At 38.7% G+C, this 26,106-nt stretch overlaps 1 protein-coding gene across 2 annotated transcripts; it reads left to right on the top strand.

Annotated features, from left to right (window-relative positions):
* Positions 1 to 329: 329 nt before the first annotated feature.
* On the top strand, positions 330 to 25,861 carry PSEN1 (presenilin 1). 2 transcript variants are annotated; one of them, XM_075712063.1, is made up of 12 exons: positions 330 to 360; positions 3,120 to 3,263; positions 5,106 to 5,144; positions 8,033 to 8,289; positions 9,582 to 9,723; positions 13,462 to 13,529; positions 15,286 to 15,506; positions 17,808 to 17,906; positions 19,215 to 19,301; positions 20,154 to 20,327; positions 22,522 to 22,640; positions 22,949 to 25,861. In XM_075712063.1, exons 2-12 carry the CDS (start codon positions 3,180 to 3,182, stop codon positions 23,102 to 23,104), a joined length of 1,446 nt encoding a protein of 481 aa, XP_075568178.1. In that variant the 5' UTR covers positions 330 to 360; positions 3,120 to 3,179; the 3' UTR covers positions 23,105 to 25,861. The 2 variants fall into 2 exon arrangements, with proteins under 2 accessions (XP_075568178.1, XP_075568179.1); XM_075712064.1 differs by lacking the exon at positions 5,106 to 5,144.
* The last annotated feature ends 245 nt before the right edge of the window (positions 25,862 to 26,106 follow it).

Here is a 26,106-nt window from a genome sequence, read left to right as displayed (position 1 = left end):
TTCAGCTTGTTCCTCCCCAAACGCTGCTTCGTGCCTCTGCGCGTCGCTGGGCGCCTGTGCGGGCCGGCTCTCCCTGAACCGAGGGCCCCTGAGCCGCCGCTGCGGAGCTGTGGCCCGGGGCCCGCGGCCGGCTGGCGCCCAGCGGCTCCCCCGGCCTGGCGGTGCCGCTCCCGGCCGCCAGCGTCGGAAGTGAGGTCGCGGCGGAGGGCGGGGCCCGGGCCGGAAGCGAGCGGGGCCGGGCTGCGGGGCGGTGAGGAGCCGGTGGCGGAGCCCGCGGGAGGGGCGCCGTGCAGGTCGGTCTGTCAGCGGCCGCGCCTGGGGGGCCGGGGCAGCCCCGGGCACGCCGCCGCCGATCTCGGGGTGAGCGCCGGGTGCGGGTCCCCGCCGGGCCGGGCCGCGTGGGGGGGGGGGGGGGGGGCGCCGGCTTTGGGGGCGGCCGGGGCCGGTGTTTGGGCGAGCCCTGCGCCACACGGCCGGGGCCGGGGCGGGGTCCCTGGCCGCTCCCCCGGGCCGGGCGGGGCTGGGCTGGGCGGGGTAGACGCGAGTGGCGCCGCGGCCGGTGAGGCTGCAGCGGGCCCGGGGAGCTGGTGAGGCCGAGCGGGGGCCCGGCCCTCGCCCCCACCGCCGCGGGGGCCTCCCCGCACTCGCGGCCTTTCTGGGAGCCGCTCGCCTCGCTGGGATCCCCCGCCGGCTCGGCCGCGGCCGAGGGAGAGCGGGGCCCTGGCTGCGGCGAGGCTGCCCCGGCCCGGGGCAGGGCTGAGGGCGAGCCCCGCGGGGCGTGCGGCGTTCCCGCGGGACGGCAGTGGCTGCTGCTTGTTGCTTCTTCCACAGAAAGCACGGGTTAACCGGGCCGCACCGCCCTTGCGGTGCATGGTCCGTGCTGGCTGTTCTTTCTAAGTGGAGAAAACATCATAGAGCTTACTTGCCTGTTACCTCTACTTACTGGGCTAAATGCAAATGTCTGAAAACTACGGTTGTAACGCCTGTTGTTCTTACTAAGGAAGACCAAAGGAAGCAAGGAAGAACTTTTTTAGACAGGCTATTTTAATATTAACATCTTCATTAGAAAAAATATTTTGGTGAGTCCCTTTTCAGGTAACAGAACAGACAATTTTTTTTTTTTTTTATGCACAGTTCGTGTCTGGATTCATTCATTCATACTTAAATTTCAAAATGGGAGAGTTCATTTATTTAAAAATAGAAAATAAAGTTGTTTGGGAAGATGTCCTGAATCCGTTTTGTGAGCTCCTGAGCTTTAAAAAGGGATTGTTTTAACAAACCATAAGTTTTGAGGCCTGTTAGACGCTGTCATTCCAGCTTTGGTGCAACTCTTCTGTCGGTCACTCCTCCCTGTCTTCAGTTTCTCTCTGCTCCTCAGTAGCTGTTATTTTGTTTGGTGAGTTTGTGGTGGTTTTCTTTACCAGTCTTTAAACAGGATTTTGCGGGGTGGTTTGTTTTGTTTTGTTTCCTTTTCCTTCCCCCACCCCCCCCACCCCTCCCCTTGGCATGCTGCTATGTGAAAACTTTCATTCTGATACTCAACATTTCGATAAAAATGCTCAACTTTTTCCTCTGTGGTGGCCCTGGCACTGAGAATTTTTACCAATAGCAGCCTTAAAACAACATTGTTTATATTCTGTAGCCCAACCAAATAATTAGAGGAAAAGCTTTAAAAGTAAAAGCAACGTAACGCCTATTTATTTTAATCTAATCTTACATTTCATTATATTTTAAATTAGATGTGCTTTATTTTTAATTACAAATGTGGAAGAGAGCCATTCTAGTGAATACTACATTGTCTTTCTTTTTCCAGTTTGCATGCTCCCGCTAGACTTGTTAAATTGCTGTTGCTTCCTAATGGCTCTTTAGTGTAAGTTACATCCCCGCTGAAGTTAGTAAGCCCTATGCACTAGTCTTGTAAGATACGTATTTATTTGTAAGTAGAGAAACAGCTTCTGCATCTTGGTACGTATGAAAATAGGCTTAACTCCCTCTTTAAGTAAGATGCTGCCTTGCAGCAATTTTGGGTTGCTGCTGCCAAAAGTGAGAGGCCTTGCTTTGTGATGTCCTCCCTTGTATGAGTTTTTCAAGATCCCTCCATACATTAGTTGAGTATACTAAAACAGCAGAAAACTGTTCTTCTTTTCTTTTCCTGGATTTGTTTTCCTCCATTTTAGTGAGTAGAATGTACTGTAAAGAGGACCAGTGAGTGCTGTTGTTGGCACAAGGTAGGAGAGCCTCTTGGTATGGAAGCGGGAACTAGCACTCCCCGCCACTCCACTTCAGACAGTGGTTCATTCACTTCCCTACATTTTGCGTAACCAAGCCAGTGATCTATGTAGGCCTACTCACTGTTTCTTAAAATTATGTTCTTTCAGAAACTTAGGTAGTTACATCACCCTTCTTCTTTCCCCTATAAGGCTTTATCCTCCTTTGTTATGGAGCACATGGTTTGTTCATGTTTACGTAGGAAAATGTTAGCATGTGACTTTTTTATGAAAGAATGTATAAAGCTGTTACGAGCATATGGCACGTTTATGTACATTTAGCTGATACATAAAACCTGCTATTAGGGGAAATGAATGCACATTAGTTCTCAAGGCTCAGCTGAAATACTGTTTTGTGTAACTCTGGGTTGCTCTTAGGGTATTACAGTAGTAAAGATACATCCACATTTTAAATGATGAAGTGTAATTCAGTCATCCTTACATGAAGATTCCCCTTGAGCTTATCAGCAATCCAAAACCAAAGAACTTGGAGCAATTGTACTCTGCTGAGATAAAAAAGTTCAAGTTGTGCTCTGAGCAAGTGTACAGTGCTCATTTATTGCACAAGAAGGAATGGAAAACTGTTTTGAATGATTAGTTTGTTGCTGGCTTACTTCCGTGGCTGATGAACTAATTTGATAACGCCTAGATGCTCTTATTTTTATGCTGGAAAATCCCTATTATGACCTCTTAGTAAAGATGTGGTACAGTTTGGTATCACGGTGTAGATAGAAAAGGGTTATCTTTGGTCTGTGTGAACTCTAAAAATTGAGGTAGGGAAGGGATGGAGAACTTGGTCTTATAAGAACAAAGACTTTTTACACATCTTTTTTTTTTTTTTTTTTTTTTCAGCATCTCAAGAGGAAAGATCTGTTTTGGGTAGAAATAAGTGATTTCCAGAGGACAGCCCCAATGACAGAACTGTCTGCGCATTTACCCCAGTTTCAGCATGGGCAGCTGACAGAAAACTTCCCTGATAACCACCTCAGCAACACCGTATGTAAAAAACAATTTTATTATATGGTAGCAGTTAAATCGGGATGAATGCATAATGATAATACAGTTCAGAACTCTAGAAATCTGTTTGTTGGGAGTAGTTTTCTCTATCTGGACTGTTGTGGTGATAAGCAGTGCTAAAGGAAATATCCTGTAAAATATCTGATGTTCTAAACCAATTTTTATGTACAGGTAAGACTTCTCCCAGTTTAAAGTGGTGTTGGAGTGACCAAAACCTCAAGAAAAATAAGAAAATGGGGTGGTACGCTCCTGTGTCAAACATTGACCTGTAGAGCATTTAGTGAGCTCTCTTGATCTGGCCTGGCTGTGGTCTACTTGATTCACAGGTTTGTCAGTCACAGAGTTAATTTTAGTCTAGGTAGAGCTTGAAGCCTGAGTTTTTTTGTTGCTGTTGCTGGAGGACTACTCCTATGCAGGAAGAGCAGCACTGTCTTACTTGTGAATAATTATCAAGGTGCTCTCAGAGTTCTTGAGGTTTTGGGTGGGAGGGGGAACTCAAACCATGAAGTTTTATGTGACTGCTTTGAAAGATCTAAGTGTGTAATTGTTGCTAATACTGTACTCATTGTACTGCCTGTGTTTTGGTAAAACCAAGTTTAGATGATCTACTTGGGTGTGGTGCTCAGGCTCTTGGATTTGTCATGCTCAGTTCTTTGTTCCTGCTATAGCTCTCGAATATCAGGTTTCCTTGTGACACAGAAATGCTCTTGTGAGGCTGGGCCACTTGTAGCCACGTTTATGGTAGTGATTCAAGAGAATATTTTGATCCCTGATCTAACTCTTCTGTACAATCCAGCAGTTTAAGTAGAATTTTGAAAAATCCTTGTCTTTATCTCAGATCAGCATCCTGCTATATCAGTAAAAATATAAAACATTTGAAAATTTATTTTTAGATTAAGAAGTCAGTCTGACTTAAGATCTTACTGATTATAGAAACTTAATAAAAATAGAAAAATGGAAACCTTTCTACTACATCCTTTGTGCCTTTACTTCAGAGGGAATAAAAAAGGTTTCTTTTCATCTTGGACAGGTGAGAGATTAACTTGCATTGAACACTTCTGCCAGATTAAAAAGGCAGAGCTCAGCGATAAGCTGTGGGCTCACCATCCTTACAGGTAACTTGGTGATGCTCCTCCCTAGCAGTGGGGGACGGATGGTTCTATTTACTTTTCACTGACAGACTGTACTGATAAATAACTACTACTTGTGCTTTTTCTTTCCACGTTTAAGTGTAGCTTGAGGGGTAGTTTCAAGACTTAGTCGTAATGATTTTTCTCCCCTGCACACATCCGCTTTGGTTTTGTACATACGTATAAAAATCCTTTCCTGCTTAAGTATATCTGGCTTCTGTGGCTAACAGTCAGCATGTGAAATCACTAAGTACTATAGTTTACCATCTCTTCTTCCAGTCACACACCAAGAGTGTAGCCCAGTCTTCAGTATCTGTCACTGTATAATGACCTTTACACATAAATGGTGTAGGTGAGAACTCATGAAGTCTGTGCCCACTGTCAGGCAAGGGGGTCTGCTCCTCATGTACAAATCTGGATTTATTAAATAAAAACTTTTTATCAAATATGCTAGCTTTTTATCTCTTGGTTCAGGGGCATTGCTCTGGGTTTGCTATTAACTATTTTCCTGATAGGGAAAAAAACCCCTATCGTTTACTTTTGATATTGTTTATTCACCTGAAAGCGTAGTTCATAACTTACATTTGCTTACGGTGTTACAACAGGTGTTACTGACTTTTTAGCTTCAGAATTTTCACTTTTAACTATGTCTGAGGAAAGTGAAGAGTCTGTTCCTTTGCTTCCACTTCAGCAAGAGTCCATGGCCTCTGCTCTGTTTAATACTGATCAGGTAGGATATGAGTGTACTTTGTTCTTTTAAGCAGTGGGGCCCACGCATGTCACATTTAGCTACACTTTAGTAGCCTGAAAGGACAGCTTTTTTCTAGTTTTTACAGCGAATGAGAGAATGACTCTTAGAACTCTTTTGATGCTGATCTAGTTTTTGTGCACTGTGTTTTAATATGTAAAGGTGTTTTGTGATTGTGTCTTTGTTCCTTACTAGTGGAGGGAATAAAATGGCACATATTGGTCTGATTTCTTCAATTTTTCTCTTTATGTTTGATTTTGCAGTGTTTTGTAGTTGTGTGCTAGTTAAACAGGCTTTTCCTTTGGCTGTTTTTGTGTTTGCTTTGCAAAGCTGTAGATTTTTATTCTACTTTTTATATATCTATGCTTAAGATAAGGGTAAGTGCTCCCTTATGCAGGACTGCTATTACAGCAGAGAAAGACCAACATATTCTGCAAGGGTGCAGAAACCTGAGTCCCAGGTTTCTGCAGCGTTCTAGGTGTTCCAAGGTTCTGACCATCTCCAATGTAGTGTTATTTATGATCCTCTTAGGCAGCTTATTTAGACAGGTAAGCTTATTATTGTCTGCTTGTAGACTAAGAGAAAAGGAGTATTTTCACTATCAAAGTGAAAAATGTTACATTTGACTGATAATCTGTACAGAAAGAGATTGAGTTGCAGCCTGCATTTGAGAACAGTTAAACATAATCTCTTTATTTGCATTCGCCCATATTCCTGTTTCTGTCTGACTTTCAATAATTGTATGTGAGGACTTTATGCAAAATGCCATGTGATTTATAATGAATCTTTCATTTAGTAAGATATAATATTGAACCCAAAATCTTTTTCAGGACATACTTTAGGTTAATGGTACTAAATGCAAATTAAGGTTAAAACCTTAATTCTAAAAATCTGGTTGCCTGCTAGTTTTAATTGCTTAATTAAGACAATTTTAGATTTTCTTTTTTTTCTTCCCTTTATATTCATTTCCTTTTTGAAAAATAAAGCAAATTTTCTTACAGGACAGTTCTTGAAACCCTATTGAAATTGATCCTGAGGATATCACAAAAAAAAAGGATTAAATAGGAAAAGCATTTGATGTGTATTGTTACTTTGTAATGTTTTATAAAAGCAAATTTTTCATGAGTTGGGGAAGTTGTAAAGCTTCAACCAAGGTTATAGCAGTGTCAGTGTTTGCAGTTCAAAGTCCAGGGAGTTGTACTCCTTAATCACTTAAGTGCTTTTGAAAACCCACTATGAGTCCCTGAGTGTGTATTTAACATCTTGTCTTTTCTGAGGGGTGGGGCTGGGAAAATTCTGTATAAAGAATCTCACGAATTGATTTATCAAAAAAACTGCAGTAAGTTGATGAGATACAAGTCAGCAGTTATGTTTGGAAATACTATTAAGAACAGGTAATGAGACTTTAACATTGCATGTTTAAAGAAAAAATTACCTGCATAAGAATACTTAAGCAGAAATACATTAGGTTATTTTCAATGCCCTATCTTATGTCTAGAGCAATTTTACTAAAACTGAGTGATATTTTAAAGGTATTGCAAACAGTATCTTCCTTCAGTTTATTGTACATTTTAATCTATAGCTGCTTTAGTGCACTTACTCCAACTGAACTGTTTGTAAATGAAGTGATTCTGAAGAAATGAGATTTAATTTTGTAACGAATCAAAAATCTGTGTTACATCTATGTTAAGCCTCTTGAGTGGAGGGAGCGGGAACAGTACAGCATTGACTTTGGACATGGTAATACAGTAAAAAAAAAAAAAAAAAAAGAGTAGACTGTAAACTGTTGCATTTTAGGGCTTGTTTAGAGTGACTGGTAAACATAAAATGGTTTTGTTTCTTTGTAGTCCAGAACAAATGAAACATAGCTCAGTCTCCTGTTGTGTTCTCTGTATGTGCACACAACATATAAAAGACTGAATGCCCGCTTGCTGACCGGGCTTCTTGGAGAGGGGGCAAAAGGTTTGTGACAATGGGAGGAGTGCAGGCCTGATCATTTACTTGCAGGTGGTGTTCCCAGATTGTGTTTTTGCTTGTGGTTAATCTTAATTCCATTGAAAGTTTACCTCTGTCCTTGTGTTTGAATTATACCCTTGATGTTCATGTAGCAGTATCAGGAAGGCTAGGAGGCTCTTTCATATTTGCTGACAAGGTGGAATTTCTTCAATGTCAGTGATAGGATGTGGCAGTAGTATCCTTGGGAAAGGAGAGAAAGAATCTGCACGCTTAGCTCATCACACTAAAACTTTGGAATCAAATCTCAGTATAAAGGCTGAGAATTACCTGAGTTTGATAACTGTTTTGGTGTCATTCTTCTTGCTAAAAATGTGGGAACGCAATACCTTATGAAACTCAATTTTAATATATGTTCTAGTTAGTGTACTGTAGTGGGAGTAACATGGTAAGGAAAGTAGAAATTTTCTTGGGACTTTCATGGAGTTAGGTTCATAAATGTCTGTTCGGCATTATTTCTAGGAACAGATATAGTTAATTCTTGTCAGGCTGTGAGTAAATCTACTGTCATGCACCCTTGTATCAACTGTAGTTTGGACTGAGGGGAAAAAAACTGTCTTTGGTCAGCTTTTTAAATTCTGTTCGAAATAAAGGTAACATAGGCTGTTAGATGCAACCAGGCCTACTTTGAACTGCTGCTGTTTTTAGTATAAATGGTTCTAACATAACCCTGTGCTTCCATTCTTTTGATAACTATGTGATGCAATTAATTGCTACTGTTTAAGTCCTTGCTGTGGCAAGTGTTCTTGACAGTAAATATTACCTTACGCATTTCCCCCTCAATATCATCTTTAGCTTAGTGTACAAGAATATGATTGTGGATAGTTGCTGAGGAAACTTTTTTTAATGTATTGCAGAATGACAACAGCGAAAGGCGTCGCCATGATAATAGTGAGTGCAGAAGAAATGACAATCCTGAGTCTGAGACCAATGGGCAGCCACAAAACAACATTCAGCAAGTGGTGGAACAAGATGAAGAAGAAGATGAGGAGCTGACGCTAAAATATGGGGCAAAACATGTGATTATGTTGTTTGTACCTGTCACACTTTGCATGGTGGTCGTTGTTGCAACCATCAAGTCTGTCAGCTTTTATACACGCAAGGATGGACAGCTGTATGTATGAATTTTTTCCCCTATTTTTTCAATGGACTCAGATAATTTTCTTTAATCTCAGTTTCTTTAGGAGTCTCATTCAAACAGTGAACTCCCTCTTGCCTCCCTTTTCCCCTCCACCAGCCCGAAGATAGTTTTGTTTTATTCCTTCCAGAAACCAGACTCTATGTTTGTGGTACTATTAACATTTGTTGTCTGTCTGGTGACCAGTTGGGATAATATCTTGGTTGTTAGTGCTTGATTCAAATCCTGGTCCTCATTTTAATACTTCATTGTGCCCTGTGCTACTTATAAAATAAACTCAATCCTGAACCAAAGTCATTTCGGTTGTACACTGCTAGAATACAAAGATTCTGGAAAAGGAAAAAAATCTACTAATTTAAATGAAGTAACATATATGCCAAGTTCTGGTTTGCCTATGCTGTTTGATAAAGAAATGCAGATGCAAAAGGAAGATATGAGGCTTTATGAGGTTCGCTTCTCTTGCAGCTACAGAAACTTTCTTGACAGGTTTCCTGTATAGAATTTTTTTTTTTTTTTCAAAATATTAATGTTGCCAAAAAAAAAGCAATTTCAGTGAAAGCTGATTTGAGAGAAAGGAGACAAAGGAAGAACACTGAGCCTGTCAGAACCTGCAGCAAGTCAGTCTAAATGTTCCACTGTGAAAATGTTTAGACAAAATGATTCAAAGTGTGTTTGGCTTTGAAATGTTTGTATAATATAAGCATGTCACAAAATATTTCAATAAAACACAGAGTCTTTTTCACTGTCAAAACTGTTGATCAAAAAATCTCAAGAAAAATAATTCTATTTATGGTGTTTTCTCCCCCCCGCCAATGAAGTGGTTTTTTTCCCCAGGTGGTTGTATTTCTTTAAGAAAAAGGGAGTTGAGCCCATACATTGCTTTGCTGAAATCACTGGGGAACCTTTCATTCTAAATCCACCAGATGGCGTGCTTATAAAGGTCTAGCTGCAGTAATAGTCTAATGATTCATAGCATGGGAGTAATTGTATCAAACAACGTGGAGTTCTGTTTTTTGTTTGTTTTACAAAGTAGAAAATAGTAGTAATCTAAGAATGCAGGCAAGTCTTCTAAGGAAATGGGTTTTTTTTAATTAAAGTTTGCCTAATACGATACTGTGCTGCCTTTCAAATTTTGCAAACGTAGAAAATAGCTGTTGCTTTTACAGCTCTGAATTGAACGATTACTGCAATTTCATTTGATGTTGGCCTCACATATCAGAAATATCTGTGCATTCAGTGGCATTTCAGTTGACTCTTTGTTGTTGTAGCATCTACACTCCTTTCACAGAAGAGACAGAGACAGTAGGACAGAGAGCCCTGAATTCAATTCTCAACGCCGCTATCATGATCAGCGTTATCATTGTCATGACCATACTCCTGGTTGTGCTTTACAAATACAGGTGCTACAAGGTGAGTATAAACGCAGTTGACTTGAGTAATTGTGCTAGTTTTATTTATTAGTACGGATTATCGAGGATGGAACAAAATGAAGGGTTGTCAAGGATGAGTGAGCAAAAGTAGCAGAATTGGTGATTTAATTCACTGTTTCAATTTTGCGGCTTCTGTTCCTTTGACACAACAGTGGGGCAGAGGCCCAGTGCTAACACTGCTGGCTGTTTTGTCAGTTAGAATTAGGGTGGCATTGCTTCCTATTCCTGTGAAATGTACCATGTACTGAAATCTTCCTGTGTTCAAGAACTACGAAGTACAGACCTGGTCCTACAACTTGAAAGCTATTCAGGACTTCAGGGGCATTTCAAGGGCTCCCTTCTCCTCACCCTGCCCCCAGTATAGAGGTTTCCCAACAGTGTGATGTGTGTGTGGCTGTACACGCCAAGCAATATCCTTATAGCAAACACAGAGACTCTAAGGCTCTTTTGTGAAAGACTTCAATCATATAATGATGTAATCTAGGCATGTCCAGGCTTGGCATAAATAATTGCAATGTCACCTGCCTAGGAGGGGTTGTTTGTGAAAATTCCTTGTTGTCTTTTGGTCTTGAGGACCCATTTGACTTGGCATAATAAAACTTCCCAGTGCGCAGCCAGAACCTTGAATCCATTTCACAGTTGTAAAACAGGCTGTGGGATCCATGCAGTGGCACAAAGCTTTGCTTCATTTTCTTTTGTTTTCAAGAGGGGAAAGTGTTTTTGGTCTTCGTGGCTGTGCGTGAAACCCCCTTACAAACTATCTGTGGAGCAACTGGGGAAATTATTTCTGCCTGAATCTGCATACAGATTGGAATAGTGTTTTTTAAAGTATGGACCTTCTCTTTTATCACAGTGTGGTGTTCAGTCTGAACTGACAAAGTTTTCTTTTTAAGCTGTCAATTCTGTTCATTCTAATGAAGTCAGATAACTGATGTACTTCAGCTAGGTTCCTTGGCAGCCAGTCAGTTCTCCTCAGGTGCTGAAGGCATCAACTAGTTTTTACTAAGCTTCTCACATTTCTGGCTTCCCTCTTGACCTTACAAAGCACTGTGTGTTCTCCTCACAAAAATAATTGTTGTACTAAAAAATTAGAATGATTAGACAACAGAAATTTCCTGTAGTTATATTTTATGCTAATTACAAGAAATAACTAACTTCTTATTTTTAGAATTGCTAACAGAGTATTTCTCTGCTGCTAGACCAGAATGCTGTAAAAGGTAGTTACCTGTCCATTGAATGCTATTTTGCATGTAGTTCTACATGTAGAATGTAGTCTAGATTGTGGGGAATGGAACTTACCATGAAAGAATGTTAGGCCTCCAACTGGTAGTGATAATTTGCTTATCTTCACAAGTTTTTTATCTGAAAACTCCTTTGAAGAAAGGAAATACTATTTCAGCTTTACTACTGCTAGTTTCCTATGTTTCTAAGTTAAGCATGGTCCTGATTCTAGCTCCTATATCTAACCAGAAACAGCATCTTCAAAGGTGATTCTATTTGACTAGCTTTTCTTTTTAACATATTTTATTATTCTCTGCATTCTTCAGAGAATGCCTGAAGTTTTAGTCTGCCTAGCCAAAATCTGGCTGCTGTAGCTCATTTTAATTCTCTGCATTCTGCAATCCTTAGTTTTTATTCAAGTTGTAGCAAACAACTTGAGAGGCAAAGCTGACTCTGTACCAGCAATCAATTAGCGTTGAAGCTGTTGTCAAATGAGGAATGAAAATTCTTTAATTAGAAGGCAACAAACCTGTCATGGTATCCTGCTAGGAAAAAGCTGGCCAAAACTTACAAGAAATACTTTGGAAAAGTCATTTGTATGAAAAGAGGCCGGTGATCTGGAAAATGCTATAGCAAATGACATACACACTGAAAATAAAACAAACATCTGTGTGTAAAATGCCGACTTACACCAATTCTTGAAACTACCTTCTTTAGTACTGTTGACAGTATTTATGCAGAATGTGTGTAAGCGTTTGCTGGACTATGGCCTTGGTGTCTGACATTGTTAGCGTTTTACTCTTTTACTGGAATGAAACATTAGTATTCATGTTATTTTCTTAAACAGTAAGAAAGTTTAAGAGCTTGTACTACAAATAGAAGAACTACAGATAGGAGTCCTTATTAAAAGAAATGACACAGCTTTGCCATTTTCTTAAAATGGTTTCAGCTAGTTTTACAGAGACGTAAAATAACTTTTGTTAGGTCACTGCTTAGGTAGCTTTACAAGTTGTTCAAAAGTTGGACTCTGTTTCAGGTACCTATCAGTCTTCAATTTTAGTATGTCCCGTCCCCGGCACTTGCTATGAGTAGTGACAGTTTGATGGACTGAGACAGATACTTTGGCAGTTTTCCTGCAGCATCTTTACAGGCACAGTGCTTATTACATGTGGGAAATTCTTAAGTCTTTTTGAGAATACGCTAGCAAATATGGAAAGCCAATCTGTTAGATTAGCAAGTTAAATGACAGGTTTTATTAGGTCAAAGGTTAATTTTGAACCTGTTTTGAAAGACAGACAGTGTGAAGGAGGAGAAAGAATGCTGAGCATTTTAAAAATGCTTATGAAAAATTTAGTATTAGACTAGATGTACTAAATTACTAACTGTAATAGCTAGAATCTTAATTTGCTGGGAAGTCCTGGTTGTCTCACATAAACATGATTCCTTTAGTCTGTGTGCATTTGGGCTTTGATTTTAAATTAACCTTTGCAAAATATGTTAAAGACCATTACATAAGATGCATTCTACTGCACATCTTTCAGAAGAAGAGAGATAGATAACACAATTCTAAACTGTTTCTGAATGCTTTGATCTGGTGTACATACATAGCTAATTTAACCAGTTAATTTTCCACTGAGCATGTCTATTCAAAGCAGGATTTCTTATGCAGCTTGAATTTCTAGATTATTGCTTCTGACTGGTTATCTACTTGCAATGTTAGGTCTAGTTTTGTATATAAGATTCTGTGCTGGGAATTTGACAAACATATGTTTCATTATCAGTTCAGAGATTACCAAAGTTACAGGGCTCTTCAATCTTAATTTTTAATTTTGCACAGTAATATACAAGAGTGGTATGCACTTCCGTGCAAAGCCTGAGCACCTGTCATTTCCAAGTTTAAATCTATGCGTCCCCACTGAGTACAACCCTGAACTGTTTTTTGTTAAATTGTTGGGCATGTGTATCTGCTTTCATATCAAAATCAGGGATTATGTCTATAGATGATTGGTAGAGAATATAGAAATCCTTATATAGTCATTCACTGATGACATGCTAATTCTGAATTCCAGCAGATAAGCACTGAAGGTTTTTCTGTGTTCCAGCATTTAATTCTGTAGCTGTATTCTGAAAATCATTTGGAATCAGAGCAGGCTTTTTAATTGCAGAAAAATGAATCATGTTTTCCATCTGTGTTAATGCTGGATACTTCTGCTATGTTATAATGCCACTGTTATCAAAATGACCTAAAAATATACAAACAGTAGTTTTCATTGTATAGAACGTGTATTGAAAGACCACAAAGCACTTAAAATTAGTAAGTGTAGATTGAAATACAATAATGTGCATAGACTAAATATGAACTTAGCAACAACCAAAGAGAGAGGTATCTGAATATCATTTTCTTGCTTTAATCAAAAGGGAGAATAGCTTTAAAAGCATTTTTAAGTAGATAAATAGCAAATTTTTAAAAAATCTGTATTGATATCTTTTCTCCCAGGTGATTCATGGCTGGCTTATCATTTCTTCTCTTTTGCTGCTTTTCTTTTTCTCATTCATCTACCTGGGGTAAGTGAACTAAAGGATTAATAATGCTATTTTTCATGTATCACTTTGTGTATGTATTTATTTTAGAACTAGCCCTTGAATCTTAATAAGCGTGATAGTGAGTAAGCTATTGCAATAAAATTTTTAGTTTTATATAGGTTCATAGAGTACACATAAAAGAGATATTTATGGGTTTACAGTGCATCTGACATTGTACAGAAGCTGTCCATCACATGCATCACCAGATTAAGCTACCTTCCACAGGGTAGCTTATTCTGCTAGCATATCTTCTGATAACTTAATTTTTCATAGCCATATGACTCTAGGGCAGTTGTTTACATCATGGCTATGGTGGTGGGCTGTATGTGCAAAGGCTGTTTGCATGGGAGTGGCAGAAAAGAATCAGCTGAAAATAATCTACTCTCTCACCAAAATATATTGTGTTTTTCTTTTCAAATTTGGAAGCATGCCTTCCAGACATCAAGAAAAGTTGTACATAATACTCCATATTCTCTAAAACAAGCAACCTGATTAGGGTTTGTAACTAGAGTTATGCCATGAAATTATTATACTGTGTATATTTTTGTAGCACTTGATGACAGATACAATTCTCTTCGAAGAAGCTTCTTTAGTTTGGTCTCTAGGGAGAGAAAATGGTGTTCCTTCAGTCACTAATTTTTGCAAAAAGTGATCTGTGATGCCTTTTTTGGTCAGTATTTTCTCTAACCTTAATAACGGCTTAAGTCGTTAAATACAGGGCAATGTGTGCTGCACAAGTGCAGTGCAGTCTTGGTGGAGACAAGTTGCCAGGCTCTCTTCCTTTGTGTTTGGGTTGGAGCTGGCACTCTTCCATGAGCATGTGTGAGTAGAGGGACTGAAGGCTTTCCTGACACTCTGCTTTCCTTCACCTGTCCCTGCTGCCTCACAGCAGTGCTGGCTTCCTTTTGCAGAGGTCCAGTGAGCGAGCAGGGAGTTTGTAGACCAATTATACATGATGGCAGTAAGGGGCATCCTGTTAACTCTGTACATCTCAAAGGCCAGCTAACAACTAGGGAAGACAAATTCCCTGGAGAAAAGTATCACGCAAATTATAAGGTTCTTAGTGGCTTCACGAGTTGGTATCAGCAGAATCTGCAAAAAGCCATCACTACCGTTTCCTCCCTGGGTCTGTGGAAATCACCTGTGACTTGGTGACAACATATTTGTCTATTTTGGCTTTACTTATTGAGGATCTTAATTATTTTATAGTATTTGATGTGACAGAGTGACATGGTTCATCCAAAAAGAAAGCTTTTTACTTTAGTGTTTGTGGTGAAGAACAAAATAGAATAACCATGTATATCTTACTTTCATGTTATCAAAGTGTTTCCATTCCACAGGTAGCAGGTAAGTAGAGAGAGATCTGTTTGCATGCCTGTAAAGATCCATTATAACCTCACAAGTTCTTATTCTTCTGATTTTTAAAAATCATGAGCATAATCAAAATGACTGGGTTTGCAGCAATGTACTTTCCTGTCAATTTCTGCTTTGATTGAAAAGGAAATAGAATATTAATGCAGATTTTCAGAAAAGTGAAAGAGTTGGTGTGAAGCAAACACTGGTAAAATTATCTCCTTTGTGAAGAATAGTTAAGTACTATTTGGAGATAGAATTTTACTTTTGTGCCACTACATTGAATATGAAAATTTTTAAAAGAATATTCTGAAGCTTGCATCTGTAACTTGTTTCCACTGTTTTACGCAAATACACTCCATATTTTTTTCCTTTTTTTTTTTAGTGAGGTTTTTAAGACATATAACGTTGCCATGGACTACATTACAGTGGCACTCATGATCTGGAACTTCGGTGTTGTGGGAATGATTTGTATTCATTGGAAGGGTCCACTTCGGCTGCAGCAGGCATATCTCATTATGATAAGTGCTCTCATGGCCTTGGTGTTCATTAAGTACCTTCCTGAATGGACTGCGTGGCTTATCCTGGCTGTCATTTCAGTGTATGGTAAGGTCTGGGGCAAGGCATAGTAACAGGTATTATGATGGGAATTTCTTCTGTTCCCTGACTTTTCCATTTGTCTGACTTAGACCTTAAAAAGAAAAATTGTGTGTTGGGGGGTATCATCCAAAGTAGTGAATAAGGTGATTACAGACTTCAGAAATAAGATCATGATCTAAACCGAGATCGGTCCCCTGCAGCTAAGGGCTTTGTGTGACTGTGTGATGCCATCTTCCTTCACGTTTTCTGGACTTTCTAGATTCTTTGGGGAGGAGAATTGAAGTAATTCAAGAGAGAAGGAGATAAGACACTTATGTTGTCGTTTTGATCTCTTCTATGAAGGTGGAGAGCTTTTGGCTTTTCATTTTCCCCAAGAATCCTTGGAAACTATTTTATGTCCAGAATTTAGGAGCTTGTTGTTTGGGTACAGTCCCATACAGGTATAGATCTGCCTAACCTATGAATTGCTCAAATATGTAGAAAAAACACCCTGATCCATGCCTAATGATATAATGAGAAGGAAGCAAGGAAGGATTAAAGGCAGTTTTCACTGCTCAAAGTAATTTTACATTTAGAAGGATGTAGTTGTGAGATCTGTTTCCTTGGGGTTTTTTTAAATAAAAATTCATTTGAATTATTGCATATTACACTTTTTCAGAATGATGACTGAGAGATATCTAGATGTAGTTTTTCATAAAGCTTTAGAGGGCACTGGACACTTTTGGTAAGAAGATCACTCTATATCCCAAATACTGATTTAGTTCCTAGGCAAGGCTAAAATCCAGTTACTTAGACATAATTAAAACATTACAGCTAAGTGTATCCATGAAAATATGCTCATAACTTGATTTTTTTTTTTTTTTTTTTTGGAAGTGTGTAAGTGTGATGAATGTGTACTCTGAAAGTCATTGATAATGATAAAGACTGAGAACCTGGCCAGTTGTAGAATTGCAGGGGTTAATAAGATCTGATTAGCTCTGGTAGATCAGTGTACTCCTCGGGTGTTCTCTTCCTTCAGAGGGCGGAAAAATGTCCCTTGTGTGTGTGCTCATGGATCATAAAGCGCATTAAGAAAACCTTCCCATCCCCCCTCCCCACTTCTACCCTCTGTATGACTGGAACAAATCTGAGTATTCCAAGCATTCAGCCTTCATTCAGTGATTGCAAAACAAAATTACTCTTCAGATCATATTCCAAGACCATAATGTGGTTGTTTTGAGTAAAGGGGAGGTAGGTTTCAAAGCCCGTGGCCCCACGCTAAGAATTCTTTACTTGAGTGGGACCAGCAATGGTGCTAGGGCAGTTAGCTCAGGTGCAGAAGACCTTCTCTGTGCAACATACAGCTCCTGACAAGTAAGCTGTTCCTTTTGGGGTCAGATTTTGTTTCAAACGAATTTAGACATACAGTGAGTGGACAACTGCAAAAGGTAGCAGCAAGGTTAATATGTAAATGTTACAGCTTTCTGTCCAAATATGCAAGACAAGGGAAAAGTAGCTGAGGTTGGTTGTGGAGTTGCAAATTTCATTAACAAACCATCAACATTCAGGTGAGAAAGCAAATGGAGCATCTGATAGATCAGTTTTTCTTAATCCTGCGCTTTGATCTCTATGAGTAACTTGCACAGTCATACTATTTTGTAAATGATTGCTTTTCAGTTAATTTTTATTTGTTCACCTAGTTTCATATACTGTCCCATGAACAAGAACCGAGGGAAGCAACAAAAAGCTGCTGTTCTTTTCTTATGCTAAATATGCTTTGAACACCTCTCAAATCTATGCAAACACAGCATTTTTCCGCAATGCTTAATAAACCTGGGGGTTTTTTTACTAACTGGGAAATAAATTGGCAGTCACGCCTACTTCATAGAAGTTATGTAAGCCTCACTTACGTGTTGTCTTAAAATTTGTTTTAGCATTAAACTTGGCTTAAGAAAAGCTTTGATAATAGAAAGCAAGCTTGGGTATTTCCAAGATGTTAGTTGGATAGTAGCCTTTGTGAATTACTTGCTTTCAACTTGCAAGTCAACGTACAGACACAGATACATTTGCAGTTGCATAATAACTTAAGTGAGGAACATCTTTTTTTTTTTAAAATTTGTATACATATTACAGTGATATGTAAAATAGGTTGTATGACTGAGAATATTAGAAAGTGTTCCTGTAGGATACTGACTTGTGGCCAATGGCTCTCTCAGAAGCCTGTGTTCAGGGTAGCATTTTATCTTATCACCAGTCTCTGCAAGTGTTCTAGAAAAAACTGCTACAAGTACATCTGCAGTGATGGAAGATGTTTGCTTTTCCTTTCAGATTTGATTGCTGTCCTATGTCCTAAAGGTCCTCTTCGTATGCTAGTTGAAACAGCTCAAGAGAGAAATGAAACTCTCTTCCCAGCACTTATTTACTCCTGTAAGTACATTTTGTTAAATACTTTAAACTCACAATGATCCACTCAGCTGAAGTGATTTTCTCATTTTTCTGTGTTTTAACATGATGCTTGTCAGCTGGAATTCTTAGTCTGTTCACTTGGGCCCCAGTTTTCCTTTCACTGTTGACTCAAAAATGTGGAACATCTTCTGGCTAAGATTTTTCACGATAAAAACCAGCATGTTTTTTTACAAAATACGAACAGGGAAAATGGTAATTCACCTTGTTTTGGCCAAAGTAGTATGTCATTAGGTTGTGAATTAAGCCTATTCAAAGGGATATTTGTTTTCAGAACATATTTATCAGCTTTCAGTGCTTAAGTAACCTGTGTGTTACTGGAAGGAAAGGGAGAAATTGCCAGGAAGAGATTAGTTTATAGAACTATTTTCTCCAGGGTTTGTCTTTTTTGAAACATTGTTACTCCCTGCAGTTGCAAAAAATAACCTACTGAATGCAAATTGCTGTTATGACCTGTGTATCAGTTAGTACATAATTCCACTCTTTCTGAAATTCCATGTTGCTAGTCATAATCGTATGGATAAACCGTGAAAATGAGTTAATCATAAATCATTATGCTACTGGTGCTCATGAAAGGCCTGTATTTGGAAGCAGGAAGTGTGTTGTAGACTGACTGGCTACTTTAGGGACAAGTTTACAGTGGAGAAAGGGGAGGCGTTTCTTTATCTGTCACTCTTGCTGTGTTTTACTGATACTACTCATAGCTGCCTGTTGTTATGTTTTATGGGAGGAGAGGTTAACGTTGAGAAACCACAAACTTGCATTAAAATATACCATTTAAGTGTGACAACATTTTATTACTTCCAGATTGGAGAATTCTTTGTGAAGGTGGGGGCAGAGAACAACTAACTTTGCATATGCTGCCTCTGAATTGAGGTACCTCAGTACCAGTCTTAATAGACCTTGTTACTTGCAGTTAAAAGAACTGATTAATGGAAAAAAGTAAAGAAATTGTTGATTCAGATTTTCAGAGTGGACCTCACATACAGAAGCAATTTCTCTGGCAACAGCTGTTGCTGGTTTTTTCAACATCTAGTAAGAATAAAACTTTAATTCACCAAATTCTGTAAATACATGTTGTAGCTGGTACTGGCTGTGTTCCAGATATTACTGTGCTTTAATGAGAGTAAAATTGCCTGTTGCAAAAGGTAGTTGTATCAAAAAAAAAAAAAAAGATTGATGCCAACACTATCTCAGAATTGCATACGTCTGAAGGTATGATTAGCTATACTGTAGGTTTTTTGTTGTTGTTGTTTTTTGTTTTTTTAATAGCGACAATGATATGGCTAGTGAACATGGCTGAGGAAGATCCAGATGCCCAACGGAAAGCTTCCAAAAACTCCACTTATGATAAACAAGGTGAGTTTTTCTTTGACAAGCCTTTATAGTTGTCATTTTATTGGAACACATGTTTATGGGTGCTTGGGTTTTAGCTTTTTAAGTGTCCCAGTTGCTGTAGAAGAGTGAAAGTGTGGAGGCCTTATTAGGAATGATGCCTCTGTTAAGACTTCAAAAATTTCTTACTTATTGTAGAATTAATGTTCTTGCATTCATTTTTCTGGGATCCAGGATGGTGGTGGTGAAATGACTCTCAATAGACAACTGCTGACTGAGCTCAATTGCTCATCAAATTGGGATGATATAGTATCATGCTAACTCATTTATATTTGTATTAAACAGAAATGTGTCTAGCCCTCTTGGCTATGCAGCTAGTGTTGAAAAACATGGGGTACTTTTGTTTACATGTGTTATTAAAGCAGAGCCGAGTTTCTGAATTTAACATGCTTGGAGGGGTGTATGTATATGTAACTGTCAGTAAAGTTTTCTATTTTACTGGAAAATTAAGGTGTCAGTGTTGACTAAAGCAGCTAATATTAGATGAGAGTTTATTCCTTAAACTGTGATCTTTAAATTGGGTCACCACAGAACTTCCACTCTGTTGTGTTGAAGTACTGCTGAATACTAGGATTTGAGTGCAACATGTAGATGCTGTGACTGCAGAGTGCATATTGACTCCTGATTCTTTAAATAAGTATGACAATCCTAAGTGAGAATGTCTTGTAATGGTGTGTGCCAATGTTAGATATTGCTAAATATTATGGAATACCTCCTTTTTTTCCTCATTATTCTATGATCTTACATGTGGAGAGATTATCATGTTTTAGAAGGCACATTTTTGAAGGAGATCTTAAATGCCTTTCTTCCTTTGAGCTCCGGCAAGCCAGACTCAGAATGAAGATGCTGAAGCAGATGATGGTGGCTTTAGTCGGGAATGGCAGCAACAAAGGGACAATAGAATAGGACCCATTGAATCAACACCTGAATCTCGTGCTGCTGTTCAGGCTCTACCCAGTAATTCTCAAATGAGTGAAGACCCTGAAGAACGTGAGTATGGAGTACTGTGTCTGAAATACTTAGTAAATCTGAAGCTAGTTAGTCTTAGTCATCCTGACTGCGCAGATATAGTATGCTGTGAGCTGATCATGAGCTGCTCTTGCTCATGATCAATAGCGACATGCCTCATAGAAATAGATGGAATTGCTTTTTGGTAGCTTTTGGTTTTGCTGCAGGAGTATTATTGGCCAAACTGATCTTCAGTTTGATACACAGACTCAACACTTTAATAGCACAAGCTACTTTCAGACCATTATACAGTCAGTTGCATTAGCTTCTGTCTTCTTCACACAGCGTTCTGCTGTGTGTCACCTCTTTTGGATTTTAGGCCCTGTAAATGCAGTCATTAAAGTTTTTTTGCCTCAAGATTAAACTACTGTAATCCACTCTATAGAAAGCAATGTTTAAAACCTAACTGGAGACTGAATGAATGCAGAATGCCATGAGCTTGCTTATTGTTCTCCAGCATCTTGCTGAGGTGTAGTAGCTTTGGAGAGCATATGACATCAATACTCAGAGATCTCTTTTAACAGACTCGTGATTTCCAGTTGGAGTTTAAGCTGCTATTAGATTTGCAAAGCTCTAAATAAATTAGGGTCTGTCTGTCTAATAAACTGCTCTCTCCATGTGATGCTGCCATATTTAGTGGGTGCAGCTGCTTCCTCTGATTCTCGGGTGTTCTTCTGTTTCAAAATACAGAGACTTCTACTTTAAGAACAATTTCAGAATTTACTTTGTCCCCAAAATTCCAAATTCAGAGTGTATTTCAAATCCATTTTCACTTCTAGAGCTTAGAAAAGTAACATTAAGATGCAAAAGTTTTAGGAATTGGGCTATTTTAGTTAGTTAACTGGTTAACTAAAACTCTTGTCTGTCCAGACTAATAATTTTCTCCTTTCTGTATTCCTACAGCAACTGGTAATGACAGATGTGCAGTGATCCAGTCAGACTTGTCAGCCAGTAAACAGTAGCTTACTAGAAGTTTGGAGCAGCTTATTAGAAATTGGGAGAGTTTGTTTGTGTGGAAAGAGTTATCTAGCAGTTGCCTTTGCTTCTTGTTCTGTCTCACTGAAAGCAAGCATCCCAAGTTTTGTTTCAGCAGTTAAAGGGTGTTTTAGTGCTTAAGAGCTTTTTATGAATGCACTGTTCTAGACAGTTGAGGAGGCCTGCTGAAGTTGAGAGTAGGGTTGAGAGTTGAGATTGGAGGCCTGCTGAAAAAGAGTAGGGTTGCCTTTTCTTTTTCCTTTTTTTTTCTTTTTTTCTTTCTTCCTGTCTTTTTTTCCCCCAGTGATCAACCAGGCATACACATCTGTCTTGATGCCCTGCATTCCTCTTAGAACTCTAAAGTGAGTTTTGGGCTGGACTGTAATCAGTTGACAAGTAAACAATAGGCCAAATGAAAACAGCTGGTGACCTGATGTTGGCCTCTCTGACTTAGTATCTTGGACTAAAACCTCAGAAAGTGAACTGGCGTTCAGGAAATCTTCGTTATTTTGTTTGCAGAAATAATTGAGTATTGTGCTCCCAGAGTTGTTGCTAAGGTGGTAATTACTATTTAAAAGAGTAAGGCATTAACTCATGAGTTTTCCTAAACCTTACATCTTGGACTAAATATGTTGGGTTTTTGCCTCTGTGATATGCTCTGTAATTACAGACGTGCTTTTTAGAACTACCTTAATAAGAATTCTGTAGAAAAATTGGGAGGGCAGTGTAATATTTTGCTGGGTATAGGTTTCTGACTGACAAAGAAAACATTATCTGTAAGGTACTTACTTGTTTTCCCCCTCCCTCAGCCAGCTTAAAGGAATTGTGTATCAATATTCTGTTGAGTATGACATGACAAAGAGAAGTGGACACCCCCCCCCCCCCCCCCCCAGCAAATATAATTACAAATATCTGTGTCTGTATATATTGCATTTGTATGTACAGGAGACTAGGAATACAGAAAAATTCTAGTTATAGGATGAATTAATTGAGTGGTGTAATGTTCCTAAGCCATCTTATTTCACAAGAGTTTTTCTTTATCACTTGATTTAGTAGTGGTAATAGTTTAGAAAAGGAAATGTTCTTATTAGCAAGTCTTGTTGATACTTAATGTAAATCTATATTATTCTCTGACAATTACTGATATGTAATACTAGTAGACTGTCTGATACTTAATGCTGCCATATATTCACTTTTGCAGGAGGAGTAAAGCTAGGTTTAGGAGACTTCATTTTCTACAGTGTCCTTGTTGGCAAAGCCTCTGCAACAGCAAGTGGGGACTGGAATACGACTTTAGCATGTTTTGTAGCCATATTAATTGTGAGTATAATGTCATACTATAATAGGGATAGTTTCTGTAGTTATCAGGGACAAAGTCATAACTGCTACATTTTTTTCTTTGGAATTTGTTTATTTGGTGGCTAGACTGAAAACTGATGAGGGCTTTAGCTGTGATCTTCATTGACTTTACATCTGTCGCTTAAGCCTTTAGTTTAGGAAGGCATGAACTGTATCTTGTATTTCTGTGGGATTAATGTTTTTATAGATATATATATAATCTTTTGCTTGTCTGAGTTGTCTAACTTCTCCCTATGTTTTTGTTTGTTTGTTTATTTTCTTCCCCTCAGGGTCTGTGCCTTACACTTCTGCTTCTTGCCATCTTTAAGAAGGCCTTACCAGCTCTTCCAATCTCCATAACTTTTGGGCTAGTTTTTTACTTTGCTACAGATAACTTGGTGCAACCCTTTATGGACCAACTAGCGTTCCATCAGTTTTATATCTAGCACACCTGATGCTGGTATTCTATGGATATTTGTAGCAAATCTAGGAGGAGGAAAAACGTTTTTCTCTCAGTTCTCAAGTGAGACCGAAGTTTAATACTCAAGATTCCAAGCCTGAATCATTACAACTTCCTTCAATGGTGTTTTGTTTTGGTTTTTTTTTTTCCTGAGACAACTGCTGCACTGGGCACCATATGAATTTTCCTGTGTGAAAGTGGCTTCTTCCTGATGGCCGGTCTAAACCGGGTGCTATTATATCAGAGGTAATCTGATATACATATCTCTGGTAAGGACCACCTGTGTGAAAATTGCTAATGCTTCCACCAGCAATGTGATCTCTTGCCACAGGTTGATTATTTTCACAGCATTAAGAGGGTGCTCAGGACTTCTTTGATGTTAACAGAGGAAGCTGACAAATCACATGGAACTTGTCCCTGTAACCGCTTGAAGAGAGAGAACCCAATTCAGACTTCTTCAGCAGTGATTTTTTGACAGCGGAGTGCTGACTCTGCTTTGTGTAACGAGAAAGGACTTTGTAGCAATTCGACAAAGCGAGAAAGTACTGTCACTCTAAGAGTGCTACACCACTTCATAGCCTCTGTGCCTGAATATGCTTGGTTAGTAAATTTAAAAGACTTTTTTTTTTCCCCCCACACACACACTGGAACTAGAGCCTCTTCTCAGTTTTAATACTTTGTATCCTCAAGCATGGAGTGCACCTTCTGTACACCTGCTCCAGTTTATGTAGCTACTTAGACTTGGATTTAATTATTCTGCATTAGTGGATCATAAGGTCCTAATTTGGATTTTAGACTCTAAAAGGTTAATAAACTACATTAAAAAGCAATTTCAGTTGTTTTTATACTGTTGTAACTTGTCCCTTTCCTGAGCATTATATCTAAGGAAATTCCCTTGTGTGTTTTATTGGGGATCCTAACTATTGTTTCATTGTATAGAACAGGTTTGCTGAGAGTTGGCATCGCTAGCATCTGTTTGCATATCTGAGCTGACTCTCAGTTAAGAGTTGTTACTTAAATGCAACAGTCATCTGTATTGTTTAGTTTTTGGCTTAAATATGCACCACGGGAGTACTAGCTCCATTAAGAGTTGCTTTAGAATCTATAGAAATGCACAAAAGCCTTTCCAGATACTTGAATGGGTGTTAAATGTACAACCCAAGGAAGAGCTCAGAATCTTCAAACACTAAATTGCTGGTCTTCCACTCCCAGAGCTGCTTCTGCTGTCCTGAAGTTTTAATTTCTGAGCTAGTGTGGAGTTAACGGTAGTGGAGACTAAATAAAATTTATATTCACAGAAACTGTTGAAGTTTATGTATTTGAATCTCAAAATAAATTCAGAAGGGAAATTGCTTTTCAAGCCCAGGCCAATGTATGTTAAAGTATGCTGCTTATTACCAAGTCAAAGTACCATTGTACACCTTCAAAAGCAGATGAAATTTTCTAGATTTGCCCTCTTATGCCAAGTCGTGGTAGCTTATGTTCCAGATGAGATCTTGCAGCTAAAGATCATCTCAGTACTTGGGTCTATAAGGTTCAGTTGAGAACAGTGTTTGCATTTGGGTTGTAACTACATGACCGTGAAGGTTGTGTCACTTTTCTCTCCTTTATCTTAAAACACCAATCTAATTTGAGATCGTGAACCATTTCAGCTTGGTTAGCTTGGTATAACTGAAAGACTTCTGATATGTAGTCTGCATTTTTGAGAGAGTTTTCATTATTATTAAATTAGTATGTTAATGACAGTACATTAGACTAGCTCTGAAAGAACTATTGTGTAACCCTAGTAGCTAGATTCATCTCTTTTGTGCCCAAGCAGACTGACTGGTAACTGTTGTGTGACTGTTTCAGTATTCATACTTTGAAACTTTCTCTCCCCTTTCAGCTTACATCAGTGATTAGCCTCCTTCTTTGGCTAAGCTTCAAATAAATGAGAAAACATAATACCGAGTTACAGATTTGCCTGAAAAAAAAGCCACTTCCATTTCTTCTTTTTTCTGGGTTTTTTTTTTTTTTTTCTGTTGGGGGATTTAATCCAGAGCAAAAAAGAGAGATCCATGGAAACTGGTCTTAAGCAAAGGTGTATGATGCTGTCATATCTGTGTATGGCTGTTATGGTGGCACTCAAATTCAAATGTCACCTGTGTGAGGTGATTCTTGAAGGTACACACGTGATACTGCAACACATTCAGAATAGTTCTGACTGGGCAGATAATGACTTCTTTGAGCCAAATAATCAAGGGCTGTGCTCCACTTGAAATGGCTAATCTCCTCAATGTACAAAGCAGACCCTGACTATTTCAGGCATAGGAGACTGGTGCTTCTTGGATATATAGATATATATCTGTACCTATAGAGATGTAGATATATGTACTCTGGGCCTGTAGATGACAACTGTTCTGCCATTAGTGCAGTCAAGAATTAAATATGCAGAAATAAATTTGGGTGGATGGTACTGTATGACAAAACTTCTCAAAATGCTTTATTGAAAAAAAAATTACTTTTGGCAATGATGCTGTTGAAACGAGTTTAATAGACTGTGGAACATGTCTGCACTGTGATTGCATCTCAGTGGTAACTTGGTCATTGGGAACACTGAAACATGAACTAGAATGGAATTCTTTTACACTCAAAGCATTTGCTGTTTTCTTTTTTACAAACACTGGTTTGTACATAATCTGAATTGAATGTGAATGTTTTTTAAACACCTTTCCGGTTCTTGGTAAGATACATTTTTGATAGATTATTGCAAATTTTCCTGTATTTGTCTAATTATTAAATAAAAGTTGCATGGATCCTGGCTTATCTTGCCTTTACTATATTATTTTAAAGCCATCATTTAAAGCTGTTGGAGGCCTAAACGTTGTAGCTATTTTTGTTCAATATTTAATGAGTAATATTCCTGTCTTAAGACACTTAAGTACCTGCTTTATTCTCAGCGGAAGAGCTTCAAACTGATTTCTGTAGAGGTACTTTCTTCTAAAAGCT

Source organism: Pelecanus crispus, chromosome 6 (genome assembly GCF_030463565.1).
Source record: "Pelecanus crispus isolate bPelCri1 chromosome 6, bPelCri1.pri, whole genome shotgun sequence".
Lineage (NCBI taxonomy): Eukaryota > Metazoa > Chordata > Aves > Pelecaniformes > Pelecanidae > Pelecanus > Pelecanus crispus.
Note: the sequence above shows the minus strand (reverse complement) of the source record. Positions and strands in the feature narration are given on the sequence as shown.

What these genes read in the sequence shown, in the direction of transcription:
- PSEN1 (XM_075712063.1), top strand. Translation starts at nt 3,180, where the DNA reads ATGACAGAACTGTCTGCGCATTTACCCCAGTTTCAGCATGGGCAGCTG. An exon ending in ATAACCACCTCAGCAACACC is followed by an intron (nt 3,264 to 5,105) that starts GTATGTAAAAAA and finishes CTTCCACTTCAG; the next exon opens with CAAGAGTCCATGGCCTCTGC. An exon ending in CTCTGTTTAATACTGATCAG is followed by an intron (nt 5,145 to 8,032) that starts GTAGGATATGAG and finishes AATGTATTGCAG; the next exon opens with AATGACAACAGCGAAAGGCG.